This window comes from Motacilla alba, chromosome 2 (genome assembly GCF_015832195.1).
Source record: "Motacilla alba alba isolate MOTALB_02 chromosome 2, Motacilla_alba_V1.0_pri, whole genome shotgun sequence".
In the NCBI taxonomy this organism is placed as follows: domain Eukaryota; kingdom Metazoa; phylum Chordata; class Aves; order Passeriformes; family Motacillidae; genus Motacilla; species Motacilla alba.
In genome coordinates this window covers 2,174,719-2,201,224 of record NC_052017.1, presented here as the reverse complement: position 1 = coordinate 2,201,224, position 26,506 = coordinate 2,174,719, and the positions used below count along the sequence as shown (strand labels likewise).

The 26,506-nt window shown below is 44.8% G+C and overlaps 1 protein-coding gene across 1 annotated transcript; it reads right to left on the bottom strand.

Moving 5' to 3' along the window:
- Positions 1-816: 816 nt before the first annotated feature.
- Positions 817-26,196, bottom strand: LOC119697859. The gene is given in 10 exon segments (XM_038129201.1): positions 817-3,676; positions 6,178-6,358; positions 7,338-7,397; positions 7,399-7,473; positions 10,133-11,903; positions 12,413-12,514; positions 14,463-14,629; positions 14,866-14,988; positions 19,472-19,598; positions 25,766-26,196. Coding segments are annotated over 7 exon segments (2,577 nt in total). The 5' UTR covers positions 14,609-14,629; positions 14,866-14,988; positions 19,472-19,598; positions 25,766-26,196; the 3' UTR covers positions 817-3,434.
- Positions 26,197-26,506: the final 310 nt, after the last annotated feature.

Genomic DNA, 26,506 nt, shown 5'->3' with positions numbered 1-26,506 from the left:
AAAAAAAATAATGAAGAGTTAAAAAATAAATTAAAAAAAAAAATTAAGAGTTCTTGCCTGCTGCTGGCCTCCCTTCTGGGAATTAATAAGGTTGAGTCATCAAAAGCCTTCAGTTATTTACACAGAATACAGAAATAATTGTAATTCTTCTGTCTATGTGGTACTGGACCATCAATTTGGGATTTTAAAGCATTAAAGATTGACTAGCAACTATCAACAAGCACCCTGATAACAATCCTGACTCAAAAAGGGACAAACATCCTGTCAAAAAAAAAAAAAAAGGGACAAAAATCCTGTCAAAAAGGGACAACTGAGTGTTCCATTCCTTTCAAGTGGAGCAATCCAGTGTCCCTGCCACCAGGACTGGCTTCAACTCTGCCACCTTCAGCTCACCCCCAGAATTTAAAAAGCATAAATCAAAACAGGCAAAAAAACCTCAAATCATTGAATTTCATGAAAGCTGAGTGCAGGGGTGGAGGTGGGAAAAAGGGGGAATAAACTGAATTTTACCTGATAGCTTCTCAAAATGAGGAGGGAAAGGGGCATTATTTTTTTCTCTCCTAAACATCAAAACTAACTCCAAAGCAAAACCAACTCTTTGGCTTAAATGTGACCCAAAACCTCAATTCTGCTCCCCCTGAAGTCAGGAAAATGTGAATACAATTAGTCCCTAAAGCCACAGGCGTTATCCTTGTGCTTATTCACACCAAAAACTCTGCACCTTGCTGCCAAATTAAACAAAAATGATCTCCTGACTGGCAGAGCTGCTGCAACTCCAAGTGTCGTTTTACAAAATAAAGTGGTTTTTTTTTTTTCCCTTAAAATGCAGAAGGTTTTGTAATAAAACAACAGAAATGAGGCATTCTGAAATTAGGAACTGAAGACAAAACTCTTTCTAGGTATGATGCTGTTCATAACCAACCCATTTAAAGAAAAGGGCACTTAAAAATTATTAAAACTTATTTTTTGTAAATAAAACCTCGTTTTTGCTTGAAGAGCTGGAGGTTTTGTGAAGAAAAGTGAGTGAGGCCAAGTGAAAGAGGAGCATTTGCAGGGCACGAGCAGGAGCAGCTGACCTGGGCACATGATCCAGGGGGACATTCCAGAGCCACAGAGCTCCCTAAGGAACCCAACCTGCAGCAGCTCCTGAGTGCAATTAACATAATTAACAGTATCAGTTGATTGCAGTCACGTGTAACCCTTTAAAATGTCTTTTTTTAAACTGAAATTGGAACCAGGAGTGAACCACCCAGCTTTTTAACACTCTGGAAAAATGAGATTGTTAAAGGCACATTAACTATGAGCTAATTAAGATCATTAATTAACACACAGCAGTACAATAAGAACCAATTATAACATTCACCACTACAAAACAACCCTGGTTGTGTAAACAGAAAAAAACCCAAGATTCAGACTCTGAAATTCTGATTTCCTGTCAGCACAGCAATGGAAAATTAATTTTAATTTGGGCAATTAAACCCCCAAATCCCCCAGGAACTGAAATCCTGCAAACTCCACTTTCAAGCTGTGGAGCACAATCAGTTTCACAAACGCAGATTGAAGCTTCTTGAATTAGTTTGTGCAAATAAATTCCACGTACACAGAGAGAAAACACGCTACAGTAACTCTGGGACCTGTTTTTTAGGCTAAGGCTTGAAATAATCTTTTAAGCGGAATTCACTTTCTTTAGGGGAAAAAACCATAATTTTGCTATACTAATTATCTGATTTCGATCTACTTTTGTTTTTCAACTTCACCCAGTGGATTACAGTGAGGCCTGGGTAAATTTTAGCTACAAATCTCCAAGCCTCAACAGAGCTAAGGATGATACTGAGACGAAATCTGCTCTAGAAACATCCACAGACCCACAACTACACAACTGCATTTGGAACAATTTTGCAAGTACAAATATATATGTGAACAGTTCTATAATTACCCACAAAAATGTCAATTTTGACACTGAACACCACATGACACAAAAACCTTCATTTTTTGTCCTTCAAATTTTGCTTATATCCTCAACTTAATTCACTTTTAAGCCAAGAACTGCTCTCCAAAGCTCTTCATTAAGATCCTGATACTCAAGAACCTTAATTATTAGTACATGTTAGGAGACTGTGGAACAGTAAGACAGTTGTTAAAGCATTAAAATATTCCTAAATGCCCTAAGATCACAGCTTGAATTATTCTTTACTAGTTTTTCACCCTGAACAACCACACGCTGATTGTCTAAGCCACACAACGGAGACTAATTAACAGCAATTAAATATATTAAACCTTCCACACCAAAAAAAATAATCAGTGAAAGAGCTTTGGTAACCTAGTACATAATTAGCTTTGTGTAAGTATTTTGCAAACACCCCTTTCCCAAAAAAACCCCCTATATACCACGTGTATATTTATATAATAATGTACAGAGTTCCTGAGTAAATCATTAAATCTGATTATTTGGAAGATTTGGCAAAATATTTAACTTCATATTACTAAAATAGGTTTTTAAAATAAACATTCAATGAAGACATTCAAATAAATATGGAATGTGTCTGAAAAAAAATTATAGTACCATGAACATAGATTAATAACAAATAATAGTTTTTTTTAAGGTAAGTGCATACTATGTTATAGTGTTACTGGTTTTAAACCCACTGAGGAACCAATAAATCTAATTTCTAATCCTGAGCAAGTTTTCTAACACCTGCTAAGGAGCACTTCCACGCAGTTCACACTGCAAAGCTACAAAAATCCACTTTTTTAGTGGAAAAACCAAAGTGGGCAAAGCTATGGAAAAGCTCAGCTCACACTGGTTTTGCTGGAAACTGAACTGGCAGCACAAAACTCTCTCAAAACCAGCACTGAACACTGATTATTCCTGTCCAGCAGAGATAACCTGTCCCAAAAAACACCACCACAACAGCAGCGTGGATTGCTCCTGACACAGTGATGGGGTGCAAACTACTCAGTGATCACTTTGGCTCTGGAAAGAACTACACACGGTGCAAAAAATAAAAATAAAACAAACCCTGAATGACTATTGAGTACCTTTAAATATCCTAAAGTGTCTCATTAGCCAAAAAAAAAAAAAAAAAAAAAAAAAAAAGATAATTAAGTTGTACCAGACTCTGTTTGCTCAGGTCCTGGCTGGGCTCAGAGCTCTGGGTAAGCACAGGAGGAAAGCTCAACTCTTGCTGAGCTCCTCTGAACATTAAAATTTCTCGACACCTGCGATACTAAAACTGCATCAACACCAGCACAAGCTGTGTCTCTCCACACCAGAATCACAGTACCGCACCTGCAGCACTGACCAGGCACCTTAATTAACCCTTTTTTTTTTAATTAACCCCCTCCTGACATCCTGTGACATCCACCTCTGGCGGTGCTGGGCAGGACCTGAGCCCTTCCCTCCCCATCCTCGGCGTTCCGTTCGTTATCGCCGATTATTCCAAAATCTTCCTCGCTTCCTCAGCTTTTCCACTTCCTCTGCTTTCCTGCTCCAGGCTGCTTTTTTCCTGGCTGCTTGTGCTTGAGGAGCAAAGCTCTTCCAGGAGAAAGCGTTGGCTTCCAGGTCCAGCCGGAGGGGATCTGGGCAGAGTCACCTGCAGCGCGCACCAGAGCGCGGTGCGAGCTCTGCGCGTGGCACCCGCCAGGGCTTGCAGGGCAGCTGCCAGGGCCAGCACACCTGCAACAACAGGAAAAACTCATCAGGGGACAAGCCTGGAAATGCTATTGTGCCAGGTTTTGGTTTCTCTTTCTGCCTCAGCTGAGGTCTGGATTGAAGGCACTTGAGATGATAGTTCGCGTTTAGACTTAGATGTTTATTTTTTCTTATCTATGTTGCAGTCTCACAGCAGTGAGTTCTGCAGTATGTCACCAACAAAGCATAAAATGGCAAACCATCTCTTGTTACAAGGTCTTTTAGGGTTAAACTATCTAATTAAGAAACGACTCTTAAATTATTTTCACTTTTAACACAATGACTAATCACTCAAAGTCCGCAATGCAGACTTTTCTGTCCAGTTACACAAAACCACCCAAACCCATGGAGAAGGAAGGAGAGGAAGGAAGGAAGGAGAGGAAGGAAGGAAGGAGAGGAAGGAGAGGAAGGAGAGGAAGGAGAGGAAGGAGAGGAAGGAGAGGAAGGAGAGGAAGGAGAGGAAGGAGAGGAAGGAGAGGAAGGAGAGGAAGGAGAGGAAGGAGAGGAAGGAGAGGAAGGAGAGGAAGGAGAGGAAGGAGAGGAAGGAGAGGAAGGAGAGGAAGGAGAGGAAGGAGAGGAAGGAGAGGAAGGAGAGGAAGGAGAGGAAGGAGAGGAAGGAGAGGAAGGAGAGGAAGGAGAGGAAGGAGAGGAAGGAGAGGAAGGAGAGGAAGGAGAGGAAGGAGAGGAAGGAGAGGAAGGAGAGGAAGGAGAGGAAGGAGAGGAAGGAGAGGAAGGAGAGGAAGGAGAGGAAGGAGAGGAAGGAGAGGAAGGAGAGGAAGGAGAGGAAGGAGAGGAAGGAGAGGAAGGAGAGGAAGGAGAGGAAGGAGAGGAAGGAGAGGAAGGAGAGGAAGGAGAGGAAGGAGAGGAAGGAGAGGAAGGAGAGGAAGGAGAGGAAGGAGAGGAAGGAGCAGCCTCCACCCTAAAACCTCCATCTTGCTTTACTGTATTCTAAACCCTTAAACTCTGAGTTTCCCACCCTGTGATATCACACACTTCTATCCAAACTCCACCCCCACAATCCCAGTTCTGTCATTCCATTTTGGAAGCTTCTCCACGGCCTCAGGTCAATGCAGTGTTCTCTTGGGAGTCAGAGTGTGTCAGCAATGTGTCAGGAAGTCTAAAACTCCCAGCATCCAGAACTCCAACACATTATTAATTTTTTTTCTTTAATTGCATAAATTTGTTCAGCTCACAGCCCCGAGCAAACCGTGCTCCAGGAGCAGCTGAGCTGCACTGGTAACAACAGCTGCAACATCTCACATGAATTGTCAGTGCAAAAAGGGTCCAAAATGCTGCAAAAGGCTCCAAAATGCTGGTGGATACTGGGCAAACTGGTCTGCTGAGGCTGCAGGTGGTTTTTTTGATTTTGCAGGATGGAGGGAACACTGATTTTTGGATGGGTGAGTGAAAGCACAAAGATCTGCTCAAGCACAGAAATGAAATCTTAAAGCAGCTCCACAGGGGATTTGTTTGCAACTGCAAATCCTGCAAGGCCGGGGATTGCAAACCTGCACATTTCCAGCCAAAACTGCCGATACTGCAACCTTTCAGACAGAAATGTTGATGAAATCTGGGACTAAGGGGGCCAAGCTGCTCCTGCACTTCTCTGGGAATTCAGGAGGGGAGGGGGTCTCACCAAAACCTGTGACTTAACAGGAGGGACCAGGACCTGGTGATGCCATAACTCATTGTAACAGATGACAGAGCTGTTATTTATAGGGTTGGCAATATTGAGATGCTGTATTGGCATTAAATCTAACCATAATCATCCACTTAACCACTGGGTCCTACTTCTCCTGCCTGGCCAAGAACCTTCCTCCTACTACTCCTGACTCGCACTTGGAGTTAAAGTCACATGAAAGTTTTAGGAGTTATTTTAAAAGTCAGTCCCAGCACGAGGGAGTGAATTCCTCTTGTGCTCTGACACAGGTATTTTCTGAAGAAAAATAATATGATTTTTAACCCCAAACCATGAATTGCCACATTTACTGATGCTACAGGTTATTCTGGCTTTCCTTCAACAGAATTTGGGAAATGTGGAATGTCATTCCTGGTTGGTTTGTGATTTAGGTAAGGAAGGCAATTGTTCTGCACAACACTGGCAATTTTTAAATTATTTTATAAGCTGAAGAGAAAAGAAAGTTTACCCATACCAGGAAATAGTTCTACCTGCTTAAAACCAGCACATTTTTGCTTTTAGGACAACCACTTATGGTTATATAATGGTCACTGAGGAGTTTCTACAGTTGTCCTCTAGTCAAGAAGAAAAATATAGCAACTTTTTTTAAAATTGTAACAGGAAAACAAAAACCCAATAGAACTCAAAATAATTTAAAGTCTTAAAAAGTAACAAGAGTGTATGTGCAAACTTCCTTGCTGAAGGGACAAGAATTGCTGGGTATTGAAAATTTACATTTTTAAGCAGAACATACTCACAATTAAACCCCTGGAAAAGCTCTGAGGGCTGCAGGAATGGGCAGCATTACCTTTCTCGTTGCTGCAGCGTGGCCCCCCGTGACTCTGGGGGTTTGCAGCATTCCCAAGCTCATCCTTCCGACGTGCCTGGGTCACCTGAACGGCTTCCAGGTGCAGCTCCAAGGTCCTGGAGATGTTCCTGTGCAGGGGAGCACCACAAAGCCTCTCCATTCTTCCTATCAGTGCGAGCACCTGGCAGAAAACTCAAGCTGTTGTTTCATGGCCTTGCTTGCTGTACTTCTGTAACTTTTCTACTTTCAGACTTTGCAGCTGCTCTAAGTTCCCTGCTCTTTCTGTTTCTGAGGGCTGCTTTCACAGATTTCTGAAAGTCTTCTTATTTTTACTATTTCCCACAATCCCCCCCCCTCCCAAATTTAGTAAATACCCTCACAAAGATCAAACAGCAACAGCACATCCCTTCATTATACAGAAACCTCTCACCATATAAAAGAAAGATGTACTGTCCCAGTGGGGAGCAAAACTAGAAGCAGACCTCTAACAGAGACCATGTCAAAATCCACCCTTCTAAAGCTATCACAGAAAAGCAATAACTCTATTTTAATTAATCAATAACCTTTATCAAAGAAAAACCTAAGCACCCTTGAAAATTTAGTAGAACAATTACAAAAAAATCACATCACACCCACAAACAGTCCTGTACTCATCATCCACAAAATGACTCCTGACTCATAGAGATTACTTCATCACCTAAAGAAAATCAATAAAGCAATCAAAAATCAGGACACTCCTCCAACCCAGACTTCCCTCTCTATCAATAACTCCAAGAAGCTAACTTCTGGCTAGCTTCAATTTAAAAGACTGTTCTCACAGTTTAAAAGACAACTATTTTCATCAGTTTAAAAGCCTGTTTTCTCAACGTACCACTCCATCCAAAAAACCACCTCAAAGCTCACCCTTTCAGTTCATAGAACTCACAGAATCACTGGGTTGGAAGAGACCTTACAGACCACAGAGCCCAACCCACGCCCCAACACCTCAACCAAACCCTGGCGCGGAGCTCCGCCGATCAGCGAGCTCAACCACCAGTCCCAACTATCAGCCAAAGAGAACCAGGACAAAACCACCAGACCCACCGAGTTGGAATGAATAAACAAAGAAATGATGAATAAAGAAAGGAATCCCAGGAGAACCGCAGCCCCTGCAGGCCTACCCGGGCGCGCTCGCGGGCCTGGTCGGCGAGCAGGCGATCCACGCGGGACGGACGCGCAGGGGAGCCGCGGCACGGGGCTGGGGCTGGAGCTGGGCATGTGCTGCCCTGGGAAGTGTCTTGCAAGGTCAGCCTCAGCCTGAAAGGGAAAGAATTTGTCAGGGTGGTGGCTTGAAGTGAGCGCGGTGTCCTCAATCCGGTTTTGGCGCTGTTTGGAATTTTCGAGCGGATTAGGAGCGAGCGCCCAATCGACTTCTGAGGGCATTGACAGAAAAACAGTCATAAAAAATCACAGGATCCCAGAGTGGTTTGGGTTGGAAGGGACCTTACAGCTCATTTTATTCCACCCTCTGCCATGAACACCTTCCACTATCCCAGGCTGCTCCAAGCCCTGTCCAGCCTAGCCTTGGGCACTTCCAGGGATCCAGGGGCAGCCACAGCATCTTTGGGTACCCTGTGCCAGGGCCTGCCCACCCTCACAGGGAAGAATTCCTTCCTTTTTCCACGAGGAAAAAGCTAAACCACTGCTGGTTTAATCCCAAACTCCCTGTACATGGATTTACCACAGAATGATTTGGGTTGGGAAAGGACCTGCAACTTCCACTATCCCAGGCTGCTCCAAGCCCAACCTGGCCTTGGGCACTTCCAGGGATCCAGGGGCAGCCACAGCTTCTCTGGGCAGCCTGTGCCAGGGCCTCCCCATCCTCATGGCAAAAATTTCTTCCCAAATTTAATCTAACCCTGCCCTCTTTTGGTTTGAAGTCATTCCCCTTGACCTATCACTACATGCCCTTGTCAGAAGTCCCTCTCCAGCTTCCTTGCAGGAATATTTCTCTAATTCAGCTCTCCCTCAGAGTTCAACACCTCTCACTGCTTCTCTCCAATGTCACATATTATGATTATGTTAAAAAAGAACTAGGTGACAGCAGCAGCACAAATCACATCTCAAGGGCATCAGGATAAAACCACATTCAACATAAACTTATACCAGCTCTTTAACCCAGAAGATATTTTTCTTTAACAGAGAAAATCTTTAACACAACAGCCAAACTTCCACTGAGAAAGAGTGGCTTAGCCAGAGTCTAACACAGACAGGGACTAAACAGCACCAAACCTATTTTTGGCCAGGGAATTCCGACACTTGAGTAAAAAAGACACAGCTAGCAGTAGATTCCTCATCTCATTCCTTCTCCAGGGTACCAAGGATGTAGGAGAGAGGGGTCAGGTGCTGCACTGCAGTTCAAAGCACGGCTAAGTCCACACTGTGCATATTTGTACTGGAAGTATGTGATGAAGTCCTTCTCTTTTTGCTTTACTTCCACATTATTTAGTCCCTGCCCTGGCCTAACATGGATTGCAAGAGCTGACTCCACCTGTATTCATCATCTGAAGAGCCTGAAAGGCATTCAGGAAAAAAAAAAAATGGATGGAGAAAAGGTCATGGATTCATAGAATGACACCAGGTAATTAAGAATCACAGTTAATAAGCAATTAACTAAACTACATGCACATTTAATATTGCAGACAACTCCTAACTTGTAGAAATGCTTTAAATGGGAAATCCCTGGCAAAGTGGGGTTTATGAAAGGAGACAGGCAAGCTGTGACCCCAAATCAGCTGCAAGGAACAGGTCTCAGAGAGCTGAAAGGGCTGAGTGATTAGACAAGGTAGAGAGAATTAAATGAAATCCCAGGGGGAGTTTCTCTCTCCTTGCAGTCATCCCCTCCTGAGGATCATGGTTTGCCTGCAGGAATGGCAGCCAGGCTGTGGCTTGGAGGACTGAGAACAGTTTCTATTCTGTAACCACAAACCACCCTGAGAAACCCAGAGCAGATCACCGGGATAAAACTGGAATGGACCAGAGCAAGGGGTCAATTAAGCCCCTTTGATTAATAAGTATGGGATAAACAACCCTCCTTCCAAGATGAAATAAAAAGCAGGAGACAAAAACCATGAGTTAGTCTTTGCGAACTACTTAATTGTCCCAAATCCTGCCTGAGAACAGGAGACAAACACTGCAGCAAGAACCATCCCCTGCTGACTTCCAGAGCATTCCTGGAAGGCCAGACAGGCAGAGAGGAGTCTTGTTCAAAGGCATCCAAGAGAGAACAACACAGGCACCTCCATTCACAATTCCAAAAGTCCTTTAGCAAGGCCCCACAGCTGATGATGGAAAGAAAAAAGCGTTTTCCAGGTCTGCTTTGCTCAGACACCTTTATCCAGTGACCAGGAGGCTTCTCACATGTGGGAGTAGCCAAGCACCCAGCATATAACTAGAACCAGGGATTATGGACCATTTATTTTCTGAGCCCTGGCATGGAATTCAGAGATTTGACTCCTCTTGGGAAAGCTCTTCCTGCTTCTTTGGAGCACAGAGTTTTCATTCCCAAGTGCAATACCCTCATTATCAGCGTGATCCTTCCCCTGCCAACAGTTCTGGGAGCGAGACCGAAGCAGGAAAGTGACCATAATGAGAAGAGCATAAACTGAAACTCCCTTTGGGAACAAGAAAAATATTGTAGGTTTTCTGTACAGACACACAGAGGGTGCCCAGGATTAGTTACTTCATTTTCTTTCTTACTACAGCCAGAGATTTACTACAATGAGGGGAAAAATAAACAGAAGAAGAGAAAGCTGTGACTGTATCACAGACAATAAAAACCAAACCAAAAAAACCTCCAAAACAACAAAAAACAACAGACCAAAAACCCCAACAAACCAAAGAAAAAACACCATAAAACTTTCTCTCTTAAAACCAGCCAAGTCTTTATCAGGAATCATCACCAGCTGTGTTTTACCTTCTTCCTCTCCTTCTCCAAAGCTCTCCACTGCTCGTAGCACTCCTCCAGCCGGACGTGGAGCTCGTTAGCGGGGCCACTGCGGCTCCTGGGAGGCCTGAACTTGTTAAATGGGGCTGGAAAGGCAAAGCAGGGGGCAGGGATTTCCCCAGGGAACAGCTCACTCCTGAAGGGACTCAAGGGGGTGAAGTCGTCGCCGTGAAAAAGATCAACGAGGTCCGAGAACGGAAACGGCGGCGGAGGGAAATTGAAAGTGTTTGCTGATGGAAACAGTTGGTGATTAAATGGAGGGAAGCTGGGATTTGGTTTAAGATCAGACGTGAATGGGAAGGAAGGAAGCAGAGAAGGATTGATGAAATCTGACAAGCTGCCACCGCTCTGCTCGTGCTTTTTCGGAAACACGTGGTGCGAGGGCTGGCGGTTTGGTGCCGCAGCTCCCAAATGAGGGATCCAATTCCTTCTGCCTCTTCTGTCATCTTTACTGCCTCTTTCCTGGCTCTGCCTCTTTGGGAACCTGTGGTATTTCTCAGCGGGGTCTTCACCTGCAGCCTTCTGCTGCACGAGCCAGTCGGGTGAAAAACAAACGGGGAATTTGCGGCGCCGCCCGTCCTTGCTCACCCCAGGATCCTCCTGGGACCTTCCAACGGGTCTCATCTGCTTCCGGCTCTCTGAGATGAAATGAGGAACCCCCAAGTGGCTGGAAACTCCATTTGATGTCTGTAACCTCCCATCTTTCCTGGGAGGGAGGGTGGGAAGGAGCTGGGAGTAGTAGGAGGGCTGGGTGAAGGGCTGGTGGGTGGGAGAGCCCCCAGACATGGTGGAAACCCCTGATGAGGACTGGGGGCTCGTTGCCATTTGTTTTCCATATGGAATTTCAGATGCAGCAGCTGCCAGAGTGTTCCCATCCAGCCATGCACACCCCTGGTATGAGGAGTAATTCCCGTTTTGCACAGATAAATCATATTCAGCTGCTTGAGGAGAGCTTTCCTTAGGGCCCATATTCACTTTACACTCATTATTATTATTATTATTAAAAGCATCACCCAAAGTAAAGCCACAATGGCCATTTTGCACGTGGCTTTCCTGGGGTTTCCTGCCTGTTCCTCCAGAAAATGTATTTTCCTTAGGGGGTGGATTGAGAAAATGAAGGGATGGATGGACAGGTGACTGCAGCTTGTGAGCAGCTGGGAAGTTCTCATATCTCTTAGAGAACAGGTCCTGGGGTACTTTATCCCAAGAGTTATCACCAGGCTGATTGGAAAGATCAGAGGAATACTTCATTTGTCCTGGAGCATCATTTTTCAGAGGTTTTCCTCTTTTCCAAAACTCCTTCTGGGTGCTGGGGCTTTCTTTCATCCTGCTCCGAGGAGAAAAAGGGCTAAAACTGGACCCGCATTTTTCATAACCTCCATTTAACCTCCCGTGGTCATAAGTGCACAAATGCTGGTTCCAGCCCCCATCTGGGAAGGAAAACCCTTCCTGGGGAGCTGTGGTGCTGCTGTGCAAGGAGGAATTGTCAGGGTTCCTCGGGGAATTGCTGGGATGAGCACGGGGAGAGAGCCAAGACTCGAGGAGCTGAAGGTCCCCCAAACCTCTGTGCAGCATCTCCACCTCAGGAGGCTCCTGCAGGGGTTCCTGATGGCAGCTGGAGCCCAGCAGGTTGGGAAAATCCTTGCTTTGGACCCAGTGCTGAGCTGGCAGCCCTGGGAACTCCCCGTTGCTGCCCAGATCAGGTGGCCACACAGGGGGGAACAATCTTGATAGAGAATTCCTGGAACAGAGTTAAACCAACCTCCCGTCAGGATCTAAAACTTTTCCTGCCTTAAAACAACTCACACATCACGTGTTACATCACTGACCAGCCATGCACAGCTCTCCTCAAAAACAGGAGGAATATTCCCACTGCAGCTGAGCAAGTGCTCTGTGAAATCTCATCACCCACTCTGTTTATTCTGCGTGTTCAGAAATGCAGAGTTTATTTGGATTTATTAAATGTCTCAGATTCCACTGCATTCAGTCGACTCCCTACTGGTTAAAATTAATTATTTTTTTTTTTTTCCTACTCAAATGCTGTAAAGCTGATGGAAAACTTTTTAAAAAATTGCAATTTTAACAGTTCAGTATTGTTTTCTTTACCAGCAAATGAAGCAAAGACACTTCCACATTTTAAAAGGCTGTCATCACTCAATTCTGAAATAATTAAAAATGTGCATCATATCTGTGTGACAATGGGCATGAAAACCAGCACAGAAATTTTAAGGACCCTGAGAACAAACTCACCAGTCTGTAGCTGGCTCTGGCTTGTTTGGCTCCTCTAAAATGCTCGACACCAACCCAAACACATCAGGGCCATTGCCAGAGTAAGAAAGATTTATTGGTGCCCTGAACAAAAAAAAACAAAAAAAGACCAAACTAAAAGTTATAAGTAAGTAAAACTCATTTAAAGTTTTCTCCTAAACAAAACAGACAAAAAGATCAAACCTTTATTTTGGCAGCATTTTTTAGTTGTTCTGAATTTAATGTATCCTCAGCATCCCTCTACAGAAATCCCTTCCTGCATTTGGGAATTTTATAGCCCAAGTGAAGTAGAATTATTTTCCTTCTTGTTTCACCAGAGACCTTCCCAGCAGCAAAAATTTTCCTCTCTTTCCAAGGAAAAAAAAATTATTTTATGGACATTCCTTCAAACCTTGACTGTCTTGTTTAGAGCGTTAATAGGATCAATATTCTCCAAGTCTGGAGCACTCTAATTCACCTACTGCTAAATTATTCAAAACCTATTAGGTTAATCTCAAAAAAACTAATTTATATGGAAGTTATATATGCTTAAGTTGAGCCACTTTTTAATCCCCTTCTGGACAGGTCAAATTTTTACTAAATTTTTACTAAATTTTTACTAAATTTTTACTAAATTTTTACTAAATTTTTACTAAATTTTTACTAAATTTTTACTAAATTTTTACTAAATTTTTACTAAATTTTTACTAAATTTTTACTAAATTTTTACTAAGTAAGCACCCAAGGTTTCCAACAATTTTTAAACAAACCCAACTTTTTACTTCAGGAGCAAGATCAGATTTTTATGGAGTTGTTTGGAACGACTCCTGACTCTTCCTCACAAGTTAATTACAAAGCTCTCCTTCCCTCCATCCTCGTTATTTTTTTCCAATAAACTTCCTTTCCCACCTGGAATCCTTTCAGGGTCCCTGAAGATCTCTGAGATTTCCTGGTCCCACCTTACCCAAACCCCCTTGGCTGCCACATAATTCCTCACTGACTTTGCTGATTAACAGAGACCACAAAACTGGGACAAACTGATTAAAAAAAATCACATTTTAATCTCGGAGACAATCACACCCTGCTGGCTTTTCAGACCTCACCAGTTTCACCTCTACCTCAGTCCCTGGTTTACCCCAGGACTGCTCAGATCCTCTCTAAGGAACCTGGATTTAATTTAGGATGCTCAGAAGTGCAAATACTCTTGAAAACGTTTTTGTGAATGCAGAACTGATATTTGATAACCAGATTTTTTCTGTGTCTTGGTCAAACAGCAAAGTTTTTTCTTTTTTTTGTTTTTTTTTTTTAAGGGAGGCCTCAAGGAGTTTTGAATATCCACAGGCTCAGAATGGGTGCAGACACGGATCAACTCGAATTCCATAACTTTGTTTTTTAAAGCTACCTTGCAAAAATCCAAAGGCTGCTTTAAGAAAATACTTTATATATTTTATCTATGTATTTTATTTATACAAAATACTTTGTATATTTTAATTAGCAAGTTGCCACTCCTTGATTAAAATTAACTGTCACAGCTGACACCAAAGCTGGGTGATCTTTTATTCAAAAATAAACATCACTCTGACACTTCCCACTGAAAACCAGCAAAAAAATTAGGGTTTTTTTGCAATCTATTATCGTCTTTAACTGTTACCTTTCAGCACCTTGTGAGCCAGTAGATTCCAGTATTTTCCCACCTCAGATTTTGTATTTCTTATTAAGCAAATGATGCAAAAAAAATGCAGTGAGGTATCAGAAATGTTCATTAAAAGAGCATTTTCCCATCCAAAGCTGCTGTGCCAGTCTCTATCACCCAATTCCCTCCAAAAAAAGGCAATATCCTGTCACCATCACTTGGCTTTAGGATGGAAAAAAGAAAACCCCCCACACCTTTTTTTCACAACCTCAATCATAACCACCACAGAGCAAAAAAAAAAAAAAAAATCTGAGTTTCCAGAGATGCCTGAAACGCTCCCAAAAACATCCAGAATTTGCTCTGTAACACAAGAATCCCAGTGTCCCAGAAGCCCCCAGGCCACAGCAGGGATGCTGATACCTCTTTTTTGGGCACTCCTGGAAGGCAGTTTGGGATCCAAAATCCTCAGCACATCCCAGCCAGTCCCTGCACAGCTGGGAGGGCTCTGGGGGCGTGGGGGGACTGGGGACTGCTCCCAGGAATGGGGAGAACAACTGGGTGTCCATGGTTTGCCTCCTGCTATTCACCTGCACGGAACAGAGAAAAAAAAAAAGGGTTTTTAATTTTAGAAGTTCATCTAGTGAGCAGGAAAGGCAGCAAAGCAAAGCTTTGCTTTTGTTTCCTAAAATAAATTCATTTTTCAGCACTGCGCAACGTAGCCACGACAAAAAGGAGCAAGTCTAAACCATGTTCCCTCCTTTGCCTTAAATTAACCCAAATGTGTCTTCCAAAAATAAATATGCAAATATCAGAGTTGACTTACTGCACAGTAATAGGAATTCTCCACAGGTTTCACATTTTAGGTGTTGGTGTGGCACCTTCACAGCTCAGACCCTCCTGCTCTGTGAGACTGGGAATGCACCCGGGCCAGGCAAACACATCCCCTCTGGAAAACAAGAGCCATCATCCCTGTCACACCCCAAAAATCCAAAATACTCCAGTGAAGAAGGGAGGGGAATCTGGGAACACATCCCCTGTGGAAAACAAGAGCCATCATCCCTGTCACACCCCAAAAAACCAAAATACTCCAGTGAAGAAGGGAGGGGAATCTGGGAACACATCCCCTGTGGAAAACAAGAGCCATCATCCCTGTCACACCCCAAAAATCCAAAATACTCCAGTGAAGAAGGGAGGGGAATCTGGGAACACATCCCCTCTGGAAAACAAGAGCCATCATCCCTGTCACACCCCAAAAAACCAAAATATTCCAGTGAAGAAAGGAGGGGAATCTGGGAACTTCACAGAGCAAAATGGGGGTAAGGAAAAGTAACCCAGTACTACTGCAGAAAGGAATATTACAAATAAATTATTTGTTCTGAGGTTATTTATGGCAGAAATGGAGCAGATGATATTTGAGGCCTCTTCCAAGCTGGAATTCTCTGAATTTAATTTGCTATTAATCCTTGGCCTACTGAAAGCTGTCCCAGACCTACAGATCTCCCTTCCTGGGGATTTTCTGAACAGGTTGGACAGAAACATTTCTCTGGTCTGGTGCGTTCCTACCAAGAGCAGGGCAGAAAAACCCTGCAGTGAATGTTTTTAAATAAATAAATAAATAAAAAGTTTACACTGAGAGTTTATCACTTGCTACAAACTGATTTTGCACACCCAAACCAATCCCGATTAAATAACAGAATCGGAGGCACTAGGATCCCACAGAGGCCACAAAAACACCCTGTAAAAATTCCACATAAACATCATGAACATATGAACAGTCTGACAGTATTTATTTATTTAACAGGCCGAAACCCCACAAGAACTGAGCAGCAAACCCACAGCCCCTGGTCCTGTCCGGGCTACCAAGAAGCAGCAGACAGAGAGAAACTCCTGCTCCTCGGCCAGAGAATAAAATACTTGTGCACAGATTAAAAATAGGGTCTGTAACAAATGGATTTGTGTTTTATTTTCAGAGCCATTCATCACTGCTGATGGGAGTTGTGCGGGACAATGTGTCTGAAGCCCAGGAGAAGAGGGACTCCGTGTACCCTAGATAAAACTCAGTGCTTCCAGAACACTGGAGCCTGTCCTTGCCCCCAGGCAAACACTAATCCTCCTCTGGGTTTACATAGAAACCAATAAAAAATTGCAGGAAAACAAAAAAAAATTAAAAAGGGATGGAATCACTCCAAATATCAAAGTTAAAAATCAATTAATTAAATGCTGCCTTAAAAAAATAAAAGGGGAAATGAAATTATAACTCCCAGAGTCTTCAGTAGGGCTTTTAGTTTATTCCCCTGCAAATCCTGAGAAAGCCACTGGTCTCAATAAATTACCCTCAAAATCAACAATAAAAAACCACATCTAAAACCCAGACAGGTCTCCTGGTTTTGTTTTTTTTTCTCATTCAAACAGTGAAGGAACAGGCAAAAAAAAAATATTAACCAAAACCATTCACTATTTCCAAAAGTCTCAAGCAGTTCTTTGTACTTAAATTCTCTTCCAAATTTTGAGGGGAAATACATGAACACAACTTCATCAGCAAAATGTTAATATTTCAGGTATAAATATACATGAAATTAAATAGCATCGAAGCTATTAGACAGTGATATTGTTGTGGTACCTGTGACAAGAAAAAAAGGAGAGATTTAGATCAGACACTGAGAGAAAGTTGTTCCTGTCAGGATGGGGAGGCCCTGGCACAGATTCCCAGAGCAGCTGTGGCTGGCACATCCCTGGCAGTGCCCAAGGCCAGGCTGGAGCACCCTGGGATAGTGGGAGGTGTCCCTGCCCCGGCAGGGGGTGGAATGAGATGATTTTAAGGTCCCTTCCAACCCAAACCATTCTGGGCTTCTGTGATCTGCAAGATCAGTGGAAGATGTGTCTGAGCTGTTTTCCACACAGAGGCTTCTCTGAGAGGGGCAGGTGGAAACAGAGACCTGCACCTTGTGAAAATCCTCTCTCTGCCAGGATCCCACAGCAGGAACCCTGGCTGCTGGGAATTTCAGACTGTCTGTGCTGCCAGGCACTGACCCCCAGGAGAACACTGCACTGACCTGAGGCCGTGGAGAAGCTTCCAAAATGGAATGACAGAACTGGGATTGTGGGGGTGGAGTTTGGATAGAAGTGTGTGACATCACAGGGTGGGAAACTCAGAGTTTAAGGGTTTAGAATACAGTAATAGAGATAATGCAAGATGAAGGGTTTAAGGTGGAGGTTGGTCCTCCTTCTCCTTCACCTTGACCTTCACCAACATCTTCACCATGACCTTCACCACCTACCTTCACCTTTTTCATTCTTCTTCTTCCCCTTCTTCTCCATGGGTTTGGGTGGTTTTGTGTAATTGGATAAAAAGTCCCCATTGTGGCCATGGGTGTTTGGTTATTGGGTTAAAAGTGAGAATAATTTCAGTGTCATTTCTGAATTGGGCAGTTGATCCTTCAAAGGCCTTGCAGAGAGAGAGATGGGGCTCCATTTTGAGTTTGTCAGAGTGCAGTGCTGCAGGACTCAGGGTTTGTGAGAGTGTGACATGGATAAGAACTGATAAACATCTGAGTCCAACAAGAAATTCCATTTCACACATTTAATCCCAACCCTGGCAGAAAAGCAAAAGAATTGACAGAGACTCCCATGTTACTCCTCATCACTGGAAGGGTTTTGCTCCCAGAGTTGTCCAAAGCCCTGGAAGCAGTTCAAGACTTGTGACTGTCATTCCAAGATGCCAGGAGCTGCTGGCAGAGCATGGGAGACCCCTTGGGCAACCTGGAAGGAGTTTTAGGAATTTTCATGGAGAATCCTAAATTATGCCAGAGTTAGGAACATTTGGGGGACTGAAACAGAAAGATCTGGGTTGGGAATGGACCTGCAACTTCCACCATCCCAGGCTGCTCCAACCTGGCCTTGGGCACTTCCAGGGATCCAGGGGCAGCCACAGCTGCTCTGGGAATCTGCTCCAGGGTCTCACCACCCTTCAGGAAGGATTTCCTCCTCTTTAGAGGTAAGAAGAGCTTCTGGCTCACATCAGATTCAGAGTTCTCTGAGAAGCTATTTTATAAGCTGAAAAATAACGGAACCACAGCTAAATATTGCTCCACTGTACAATCAGAAGAAACTGCTTTCACTGACACAATGTCCCACCTGACAGAGCTCTTGATTTTCCAAAAAAACCTTAAAATTAGCCAAAAGCCTTTTTACAGCCAGTTATCCTAAAGCTGCAGGGCCTCCCTGCCCCAGAGCACTGCAAGAACATCCCTGATAACACCAGTAAACAACAGCACTGCAGCATTATCACATCCACACTGAGGGTATTCTGCTCTCTTTTCTTGGCAGGGGAAGTATTTCCTGTTTATTCCTTGGGTTTTGTTTTTTGGCAGGATAAAACAAGCACAAAAAACACTGTTTCAGGGCTTTCTTTAAGATTTTTAATAATTCCCACCTATGGATATCTTAATCTGTAGCACAGTGGGACTGCCTGATTCATTCAGGGTGCACTGCTAGGGATTCTCTGGAACCATTGGGTAAAAAAATAAAGTAAAAAAATTAAAAAACCCCAGAAATCTCTAAATTCCTTTTTTGGGTTTCCCATGAAATGAACCAGCAGAAGTAAACAGGCAAAAATAATACAAAAAAAAAAAAAATAGGGGAGAAAATAGGTAAATAGGTCAGTTATTCAGACCTCTTAATATCAGGGATAAAACTATAAAAATAGCAGATTACTGAAGACTTCCCTCTAAATCCTGAACTCACTTCAGCAAAAAGATTTGTCACAGCAGCAAAAGGAAAGGTTCCTTTTCAGCAGTCAAAGAATCAAGAAACTTTTTCTTTCTCAGAGGAAAAGGACCCAAGACTGCCAGACCCCTCTTAGCTGGGTCAAAATCACCTTAAGAAAGCAGCTTTTAAGGAGGAGGAATAAGGAATGTGTGGGGGGGGAATAAAGGTAAATAAAATACATTTTAAGGTGTGTGTGTGAATAAATAAATAAAATTACAATAATAATAAAAAATAATAAATAAATCAAATTAATAAATTTATGAGGTGTTTGTTCAATACACGGGTTCTGCTGCCAAATTACAATTAAGAATATTCACAGGCCATTTGTTTGTTTTGTTTTAACACAAGCATCTAAATACTCATATTTCATACCAACAAAGATTTTTGGGGGTCTTTTTTGGGTTTTTTTTTGGGTCCATGGAAATTTCCAGCAGTTGTTCTTCAGGACTTTGTGGTGAGCCTGACAAAGACAAGAAGAGCTTGGGAGGACCTGCTGGATTTCCATGACTCTCCCACAGCCAGGGAAAGCTGCTCCATCTGGGGTGTAACATTCCCTCCAGGTGCTGAGGTTTTTGTGTCATGTGGTTATTCACTGCAAAACAAACCCCCTCGCACAAGTTTTTTATTTCTGCTGCCCTGCAAAGACTCAGCTTTGGGCTCACCTGTGGCTGGCACTGCCCAGGGGTGGCACTTGGACCACGTCCTTGTCATCAGTACCCAGGTTCTCTGCTCTGGAGCGCGCAGCATCGCGTGCAGGCAGGAATCAAAGCTCCCAAGGACCAACTGCTCCTGATCAAAAGCAATAAAAAAAAAACCCCAAAAAGCAGTTACCAGGTCTGTCAAAGCTGTATTTATACACAAAAACTCATTTCTAGCTCCCCCTCACTTGCTCCCCCAGTCCATCCATCCCTATCCTGAGGCCAGGTGGGGAAGTCCATCCTGCCAGGGAAGGGGTGATAATTCACCCGTGGGGAATTTTGGAAGGAATTTTATCATTGTTGTTGCTTTTAATGAAGGGATGGAACTATTTTTGGGCCAAGAATGATTTATGGCTCAGATAAACATCAGTCTCAGAGGCTGTGAGGTTTTAGAGGAGCAAGCAGTGGCCATAGCTCAGAGTAGTCATAATTTCTTTGTTACAAGACAAAACAGAACTTTCTAACCCAACAGACAGTTGTCACAGGGTTTATTTTGCTTTTCTAACCTGTCACCTTTACTTCTCCTGCCCTGTGGATACTTTTGTCCAATGGGCTTTTGTCTCACAGGCATAAATATATTTCTATTACAACTTCTAAACTCTTAGCTCACGCCAAACAACCCCACCCCTGCATTATAAACCCTTCACCATCTTATCAGTACAATTTCTCACTTATTTAAAGCACATTCCTACTTACAGCTACAGAAACACAAGTTCATGATTTTTCTACTTCATATCTGTGTATTGTATTTTAACATCAACCCAAGCTTCTGCCAAAGCTGCAAATCAAACCCTTCAGTGCCTGTGGAAGTTTTGTTTTTTTCAATTCCTGCAGAATTTGAGATGGGGCTTTTGAACTGGTTTTGATGATGTGGTTTATTTCTCTTATCTTTTGCATAGATGGGAAGGGTGAGTTTGGTTTACACCTTTACTGCATGGTTTAGAAGGCTACAAGACTCTTAGCTACCAAACTTTTGAAGGAGTTATTGACTAATGAAACGCTGCCAACAAGGGTATTTATGTTTTTAACTCAAATTCATGAATCTGAAATGCAGGGAACTCTCAGAACTTTGGGCCTGGAAGCCAAAGCTTAGAATTAAACCCAGGATTTGATCTGAGACCTTGGAAAAGGCTCCCAAACTTAGGTGACAGAAGCAAGGATGTGGATTTAGAGTTTAAAGCAGAGACATGTTAAGCTAAGTAGAGGAAGTTTAGAGTTTTAAGTTTTAGGTTTAGAAAAAAATAAAAGTAGTTACAGAAGTAAACAAGGAGTTTATAATACAATACTGTAAGTCTGTGTGTTATAACATCATTAGCTAAGAAATCTTAACACTGGAGCATGGGTCCATTAGACAAAATATTTATAGATTAAATTGAAAACATAAATACCCTTGGCATAATTATCCTATTGGCAATGTTTTATTGGTCCATAAATATCCTTGGCATAAATATCTTAGTGGCAGTGTTTTGTTGGTCAATAACTCCTTAAAAGATCTTGTGACCTTCTGAGCCATGCAGTGAAGATGTGAGCCGAGCTCATCCTTCCTGCCCGTGTGGAAGATAAGAAAATAAACTGTACCATCAAAGACAACTCTGAGGTCCCAGCTCAAATTCTTTCCACAATTCCTCTCAAGTGAATTATCGGAGTCAGGCATTGGAGCAGGATGGCAGGGAAGTGGCACAATCCACCACTGGAGGAATCATCACCAGCGCTCAAAAGGTGTCTGAACGTGACACGTGGGGACAGGGCTGGACTCTGTGACCTGAGAGGTCCTTTCCAACCTGAACAATTCCCCGTTCCCCAGAGCAGTCCAGATGGAATGCTCTGATTCCAAAATCCTTCCACTGTGACCTGTTACAGCACAACCTCCCCATTACAAGGGACTGTCCAGCTGTGGATGTCCCCTGCCACACGTGTGACACTTCTCAGGACACAGCAATGGCCCAGGTGAGAGAATCAACACCCTGCACAAACCTAAGCCTTCATTTTCACTGAACCTCACTCAGTCAAAGCTTTGTGGCAGTGCTTTTATGATTAAGGTAAATTAGGATAAATTTTACAGCAGTCACATTATGATAAATTCTGCAGACCTGACAAAGGAGCTGCTCCTGTCCTAAAGGCAGGAGATGATGCCAGACTGTTGGAACCCTGGCTGCTGGGAATTTCAGACTGTCTGTGCTGCCAGGCACTGACCCCCAGGAGAACACTGCATTGACCTGAGGCTGTGGAGAAGCTTCCAAAATGGAATGACAGAGCTGGGATTGTGGGGGTGTAGTTTGGATAGAAGTGTGTGATATCACAGGGTGGGAAACGCAGAGTTTAAGGGTTTAGAATACAGTAACAGATAGAAAGCAAGATGGAGTGTTTAGGGTGGAGCCTGGTCCTTCTTCTCCATGGGTTTGGGTGGTTTTGTGTAATTGGATAAAAAAGTCCCCATTACAGGGCACAGGTGGTTGGTTATTGGGTTAAAAGTGAAAATAATTTCAGTGTCATTTCTGAATTGGGCAGTTGATCCTTCAAAGGCCTTGCAGAGAGAGATGGGGCTCCATTTTGAGTTTGTTAGAGTGCAGTGCTGCAGTGCTCAGGGTTTGTGAGAGTGTGACATGGATAAGAGCTGATAAACATCTGAGTCCCAACAAGAAACACCATCTCACACATTTAATCCCGACCCTGGCAAAAAAGAAGCAAAGACTCCGCATCCCACTGTGGCTGATCCCCCCATCCTGCAGCACCAAGGATTTGGCTGATCTGGTGTCCAGCCTGGATTTTGCTCCCAGAAATGGGATCTCACCACACCAGCCTTTCATCAGCTGTTTTTCTGTCAAGGCACCCCTCACCATACACATCCCTGACCTGGTTAATCATTACCTCTGTGCCACAACCCATCCAACTGCAGCTCCAGAAGGGATTTCACAAAGCACTCGGGGATATCCTGAAGCCCAAACAACAATCCATGGATCTCTCTAAAACAGGAACTACCTGAAATCATGGGAAATCCCAAACTGTTGCAGGTGCTGCATTTGCAATTCACAACCCACGCAAAAGTGAAGTTTAAAATTTACACAGGTGCTCAAAACCTGCTCTGGGTGCTGCCCCTGTGCTCCAGCCTCCTTCAGAAAAATGGATTTTCTGTGCTCCCTGGCTGTGGCTGCCACAGATAGATGCTTCTTGCACTCGTGGTAAATAAAAAGGGGATTTCAGGGAGGGAATGGGGAAGGCCTGAGAACTTCCAACCCCATTACAAGCTCCAGAATCAGGTGCCAAGTTTGAAGAGCCACATTTCTCTCTAACACTTTTTTTTTATTATTATTACTTCTTTTATATTTAGTCCTATCTGCTTTACAAAGCTACGTGGCAGAAAGGTTTTGGGGATAAGAGGTTCCAACCAGCTCCTCAATTCCCTCCTTGAAAGAAGGCAGTGAGATCTTTGTCAGGTGCCTCTTCCTGAGCCAAAAACCCCTCACCCAAACACACAGAACATTTCTGCAGCATTCCTATTAAAGCTTCTAATTCATAACCTCTCCACTAACTGAGATTCTTGCTTTATTTAAAAAAAATAATAATAATTTGCCAGCAGATGGTTTAGAAACAAAGCCCTGCTCAGCCATTCTTTTAAACTATTTCAGGAAGTTACTAATATTGTTTTTACTGATAGATCTTACAGTTCTACACACTCCTGATTGTTGTCCAGAGCCACAAGCACTCTGAACACTGCAGTCCCACTATTTCTAAGTGTTTTAATCTGAAGTTTCACTTTTTTTTTTTAATGCAGGCTCCATGCAAATAAAGGGGAATGTAATTCACCTTCACTCACAATTCCTGTCACATGTCACACTCCATCATCTCCTGGTAGTCCCAGGAAACACGAGGGAATATTAAACAAACAGGTAATGAGATTTTACTGGTCTTCCACTCACTTTAAAGTGAAATAATCCAAAGGCACTACAAGTGCCTGATTTGTAGATGATGCCCTGTGTTGTAAAACAGGATTATTGGTACTAAAACAAACCTATTTGCTCAGGAATATAAAATTCCAGCTGGAGCCGCAAAACATTTCTCCCAATTCTTTCTGACCTATCCAGTACAGTTTCAATTCCACTAGATCAAACCCTTTCCAAATATATCTTAAAGCACACAAAAATGCTGGAATTATCCATTGCTGAACAGGGAAAACCCACACTTATTGAAGTTACAAACTGGTGTAACACGTGGAAAAAGAACTTTTTTATCAGTTGAACAGGGATCAGGACACACTAAATGTTTTATATTAAAGTTTGTGTCTTCATTTTATATTCAAATTAGATATAAAGCCACTTTCCCACTTGACTTCCTCCTCACTTTGTGAAATTAAAGCACTAATTAGGCATCCTCAGGATTACAGATTGGAACACAACATCCCTTCAAACACCTAAACTGTTTCTAAAGAGAAACAGAAGAGAAACAGACAAGTTTTTAATGTTTTAATTACCTGGTTGGGAAGTTACTACACATGTCAGGGGAGAGATGACAGCAAAACTCCCAGATTTCCTATTCACTTTGAGAAAGACTTTTAAAGCCTCCAAAAGAGGAGACTTGTGCTCAGCACCACGAGATACTTGGGAGAAACCTGGGTTTTTCCAGGCACTGGTATCAATGAACCACCTGAAAGCATGAGAAACCACCCAACACTACCAGGCAAGCAACTCACCACACTTTTCCTTAAACTACAACAACCTCAACCAACATTACAGCGCAGAAATCACTGTCCTGGGGGGCTTTCCTGCTGTTCAAACCACCAGCATCCCTCCGGACATCCTGAGTTCGTTATCCCCTCCAGGCACCCCAAACTATCCCCTGGGCAGCCCGAGCATCCCTCTGGACACCCCGAGTTTGTTATCCTCTCCAGACACCCTGAATTATTCTTTGGGCACCCAAAGTTATCCCTCCAGACACCCCAAGTTAGTTATTTCCCCCAGACACCCCGAATTATCCTTTGGGCAGCCCGAGTTTGTTATCCCCTCCAGACATGCCAAATTATCCTCTGGGCACCTCAAATTATCCCTCCGGTGTTTCCCAAGCATCCATCCAGGCACCCCAAGTTATCCCTCCAGACACCCCGAGTTAGTTATCCCCCCCAGACACCCCGAGTTATCCTCTGGGCAGCCCGAGCATCCCTCTGGACACCCCGAGTTATCCCCTCCGGATATTCTGAGTTTGTTATCCCCTCCCAGACACCCCGAGTTATCCTCTGGGCAGCCCAAGCATCCCTTCAGACACCCCAAGTTATCCCCTCCAGGCATACCGAGCATCCATCCAGGCACCCCAAGTTATCCCTCCGGATACCCCGAGCTTGTTATTCCCCGGGCAGCCCCAGCATCCTTCTGGACACCCCGAATTAACCTTCGGGCAGCCCAAGCATCCCTCTGGACACCCTGAGCATCCCTCCAGACACTCCGAGTTATCCTTCGGGCAGCCTGAGCATCCCTCCGGACACCCCAAGTTATCCCTCTGGACACCCCGAGTTAGTTATCCCCCCCAGACACCCCAAGTTATCCTCTGGGCAGCCCAAGCATCCCTCCAAGCACCCCAAGTTATCCCCTCCAGGCATACCGAGCATCCATCCAGGCACCCCAAGTTATCCCTCCGGACACCCGCAGTTTGTTGTCCCCTCCGGACACCCCGAGCATCCTTCTGGACACCCTGAATTAACCTTTGGGCAGCCCGAGCAACCCTCCAGACACCCCAAGTTATCCCCCCGGACACCCGGAGCTTGTTATTGTCCGGGCAGCCCGAGCATCCCTCCGGACACCCCGAGTTATCCTTCGGGCAGCCTGAGCATCCCCCCGGACACCCCAAGTTATCCTCTGGACAGCCCAAGTTATCCCTCCAAGCACCCCAAGTTATCCCTCCGGACACCCACAGTTTGTTGTCCCCTCTGGACACCCCGAGCTTGGTATTCCACATGCAGCCCGAGCATCCTTCTGGACACCCTGAATTAACCTTCCAGCATCCCTCTGGACACCCCAAGTTATCCCTCCGGACACCCGGAGCTTGTTATTGTCCGGGCAGCCCGAGCATCCCTCCGGACACCCCGAGTTATCCCTCCGGACACCCCGAGTTATCCCTCCGGACACCCCGAGTTATCCCTCCGGGAGGCGCAGAAACCTCATCCCGCATCCAGAGCCAACTCGCGCCGAGACCAAGCCGCGCAGCCGCGGGGTCCCGGGAGCAGCCGGAGCCGAGCCCGTCCCCGCCGCTCCGTGCCCTCGGCCCGCTCACCCCGCGGTCACCACACGCGCTCTGTTGCCAGGCTCTGGCAAAGCGTCTCCTCCACCCTCCCGGAGCCGCGGGACAAGGCGAAAAGCGGCGGGAAAGCCCCGGGAAAGCGGCGGGCTCGGGGAACGGCCCCGCCGGCCGAAGCGCGCCCCCGAGCCCGCCCTGTCCCCGCGATGTCACCTCGGCCGAGCGGGGCACGGACCCTCCCGGAGCGCTCGGGGGCCGCCCCGGGGCGGGATCGGGATCGGGCGGCGGAGAGGCCCCGGCGGGGACGGCAGAGAGCCGAGCTCACATTCGGCCGCGGCCGCTGCCCAGCCAGTCCCGGCCGGGCAGCGCTGATGTCACCGCGGGGCCGGGATGCGCGGGGACGCTGGGAATTGCAGTCCGCTCCCGGGATCGGGAATTGCATCCGTTCTGCTGTGCCCGGGATCGGGAATTGCAGTCCGCTCCCGGGATCGGGAATTGCATCCGTTCTGCTGTGCCCGGGATCGGGAATTGCGGTCCGCTCCCGGGATCGGGAATTGCATCCGTTCTGCTGTGCCCGGGATCGGGAATTGCGGTCCGCTCCCGGTGCGCCCGGAATCGGGAATTGCATCCGTTCTGCTCTGCCAGGGATTGGGAATTGCGGTCTGCACCCGGTGCGCCCGGGATCGGGAATTGCATCCGTTCTGCTGTGTCGAGGATTGGGAATTGCGGTCCGTTCCCGCTCTCCCGAGGAGCGGGATTAGGAATTGCAGTCTGTTC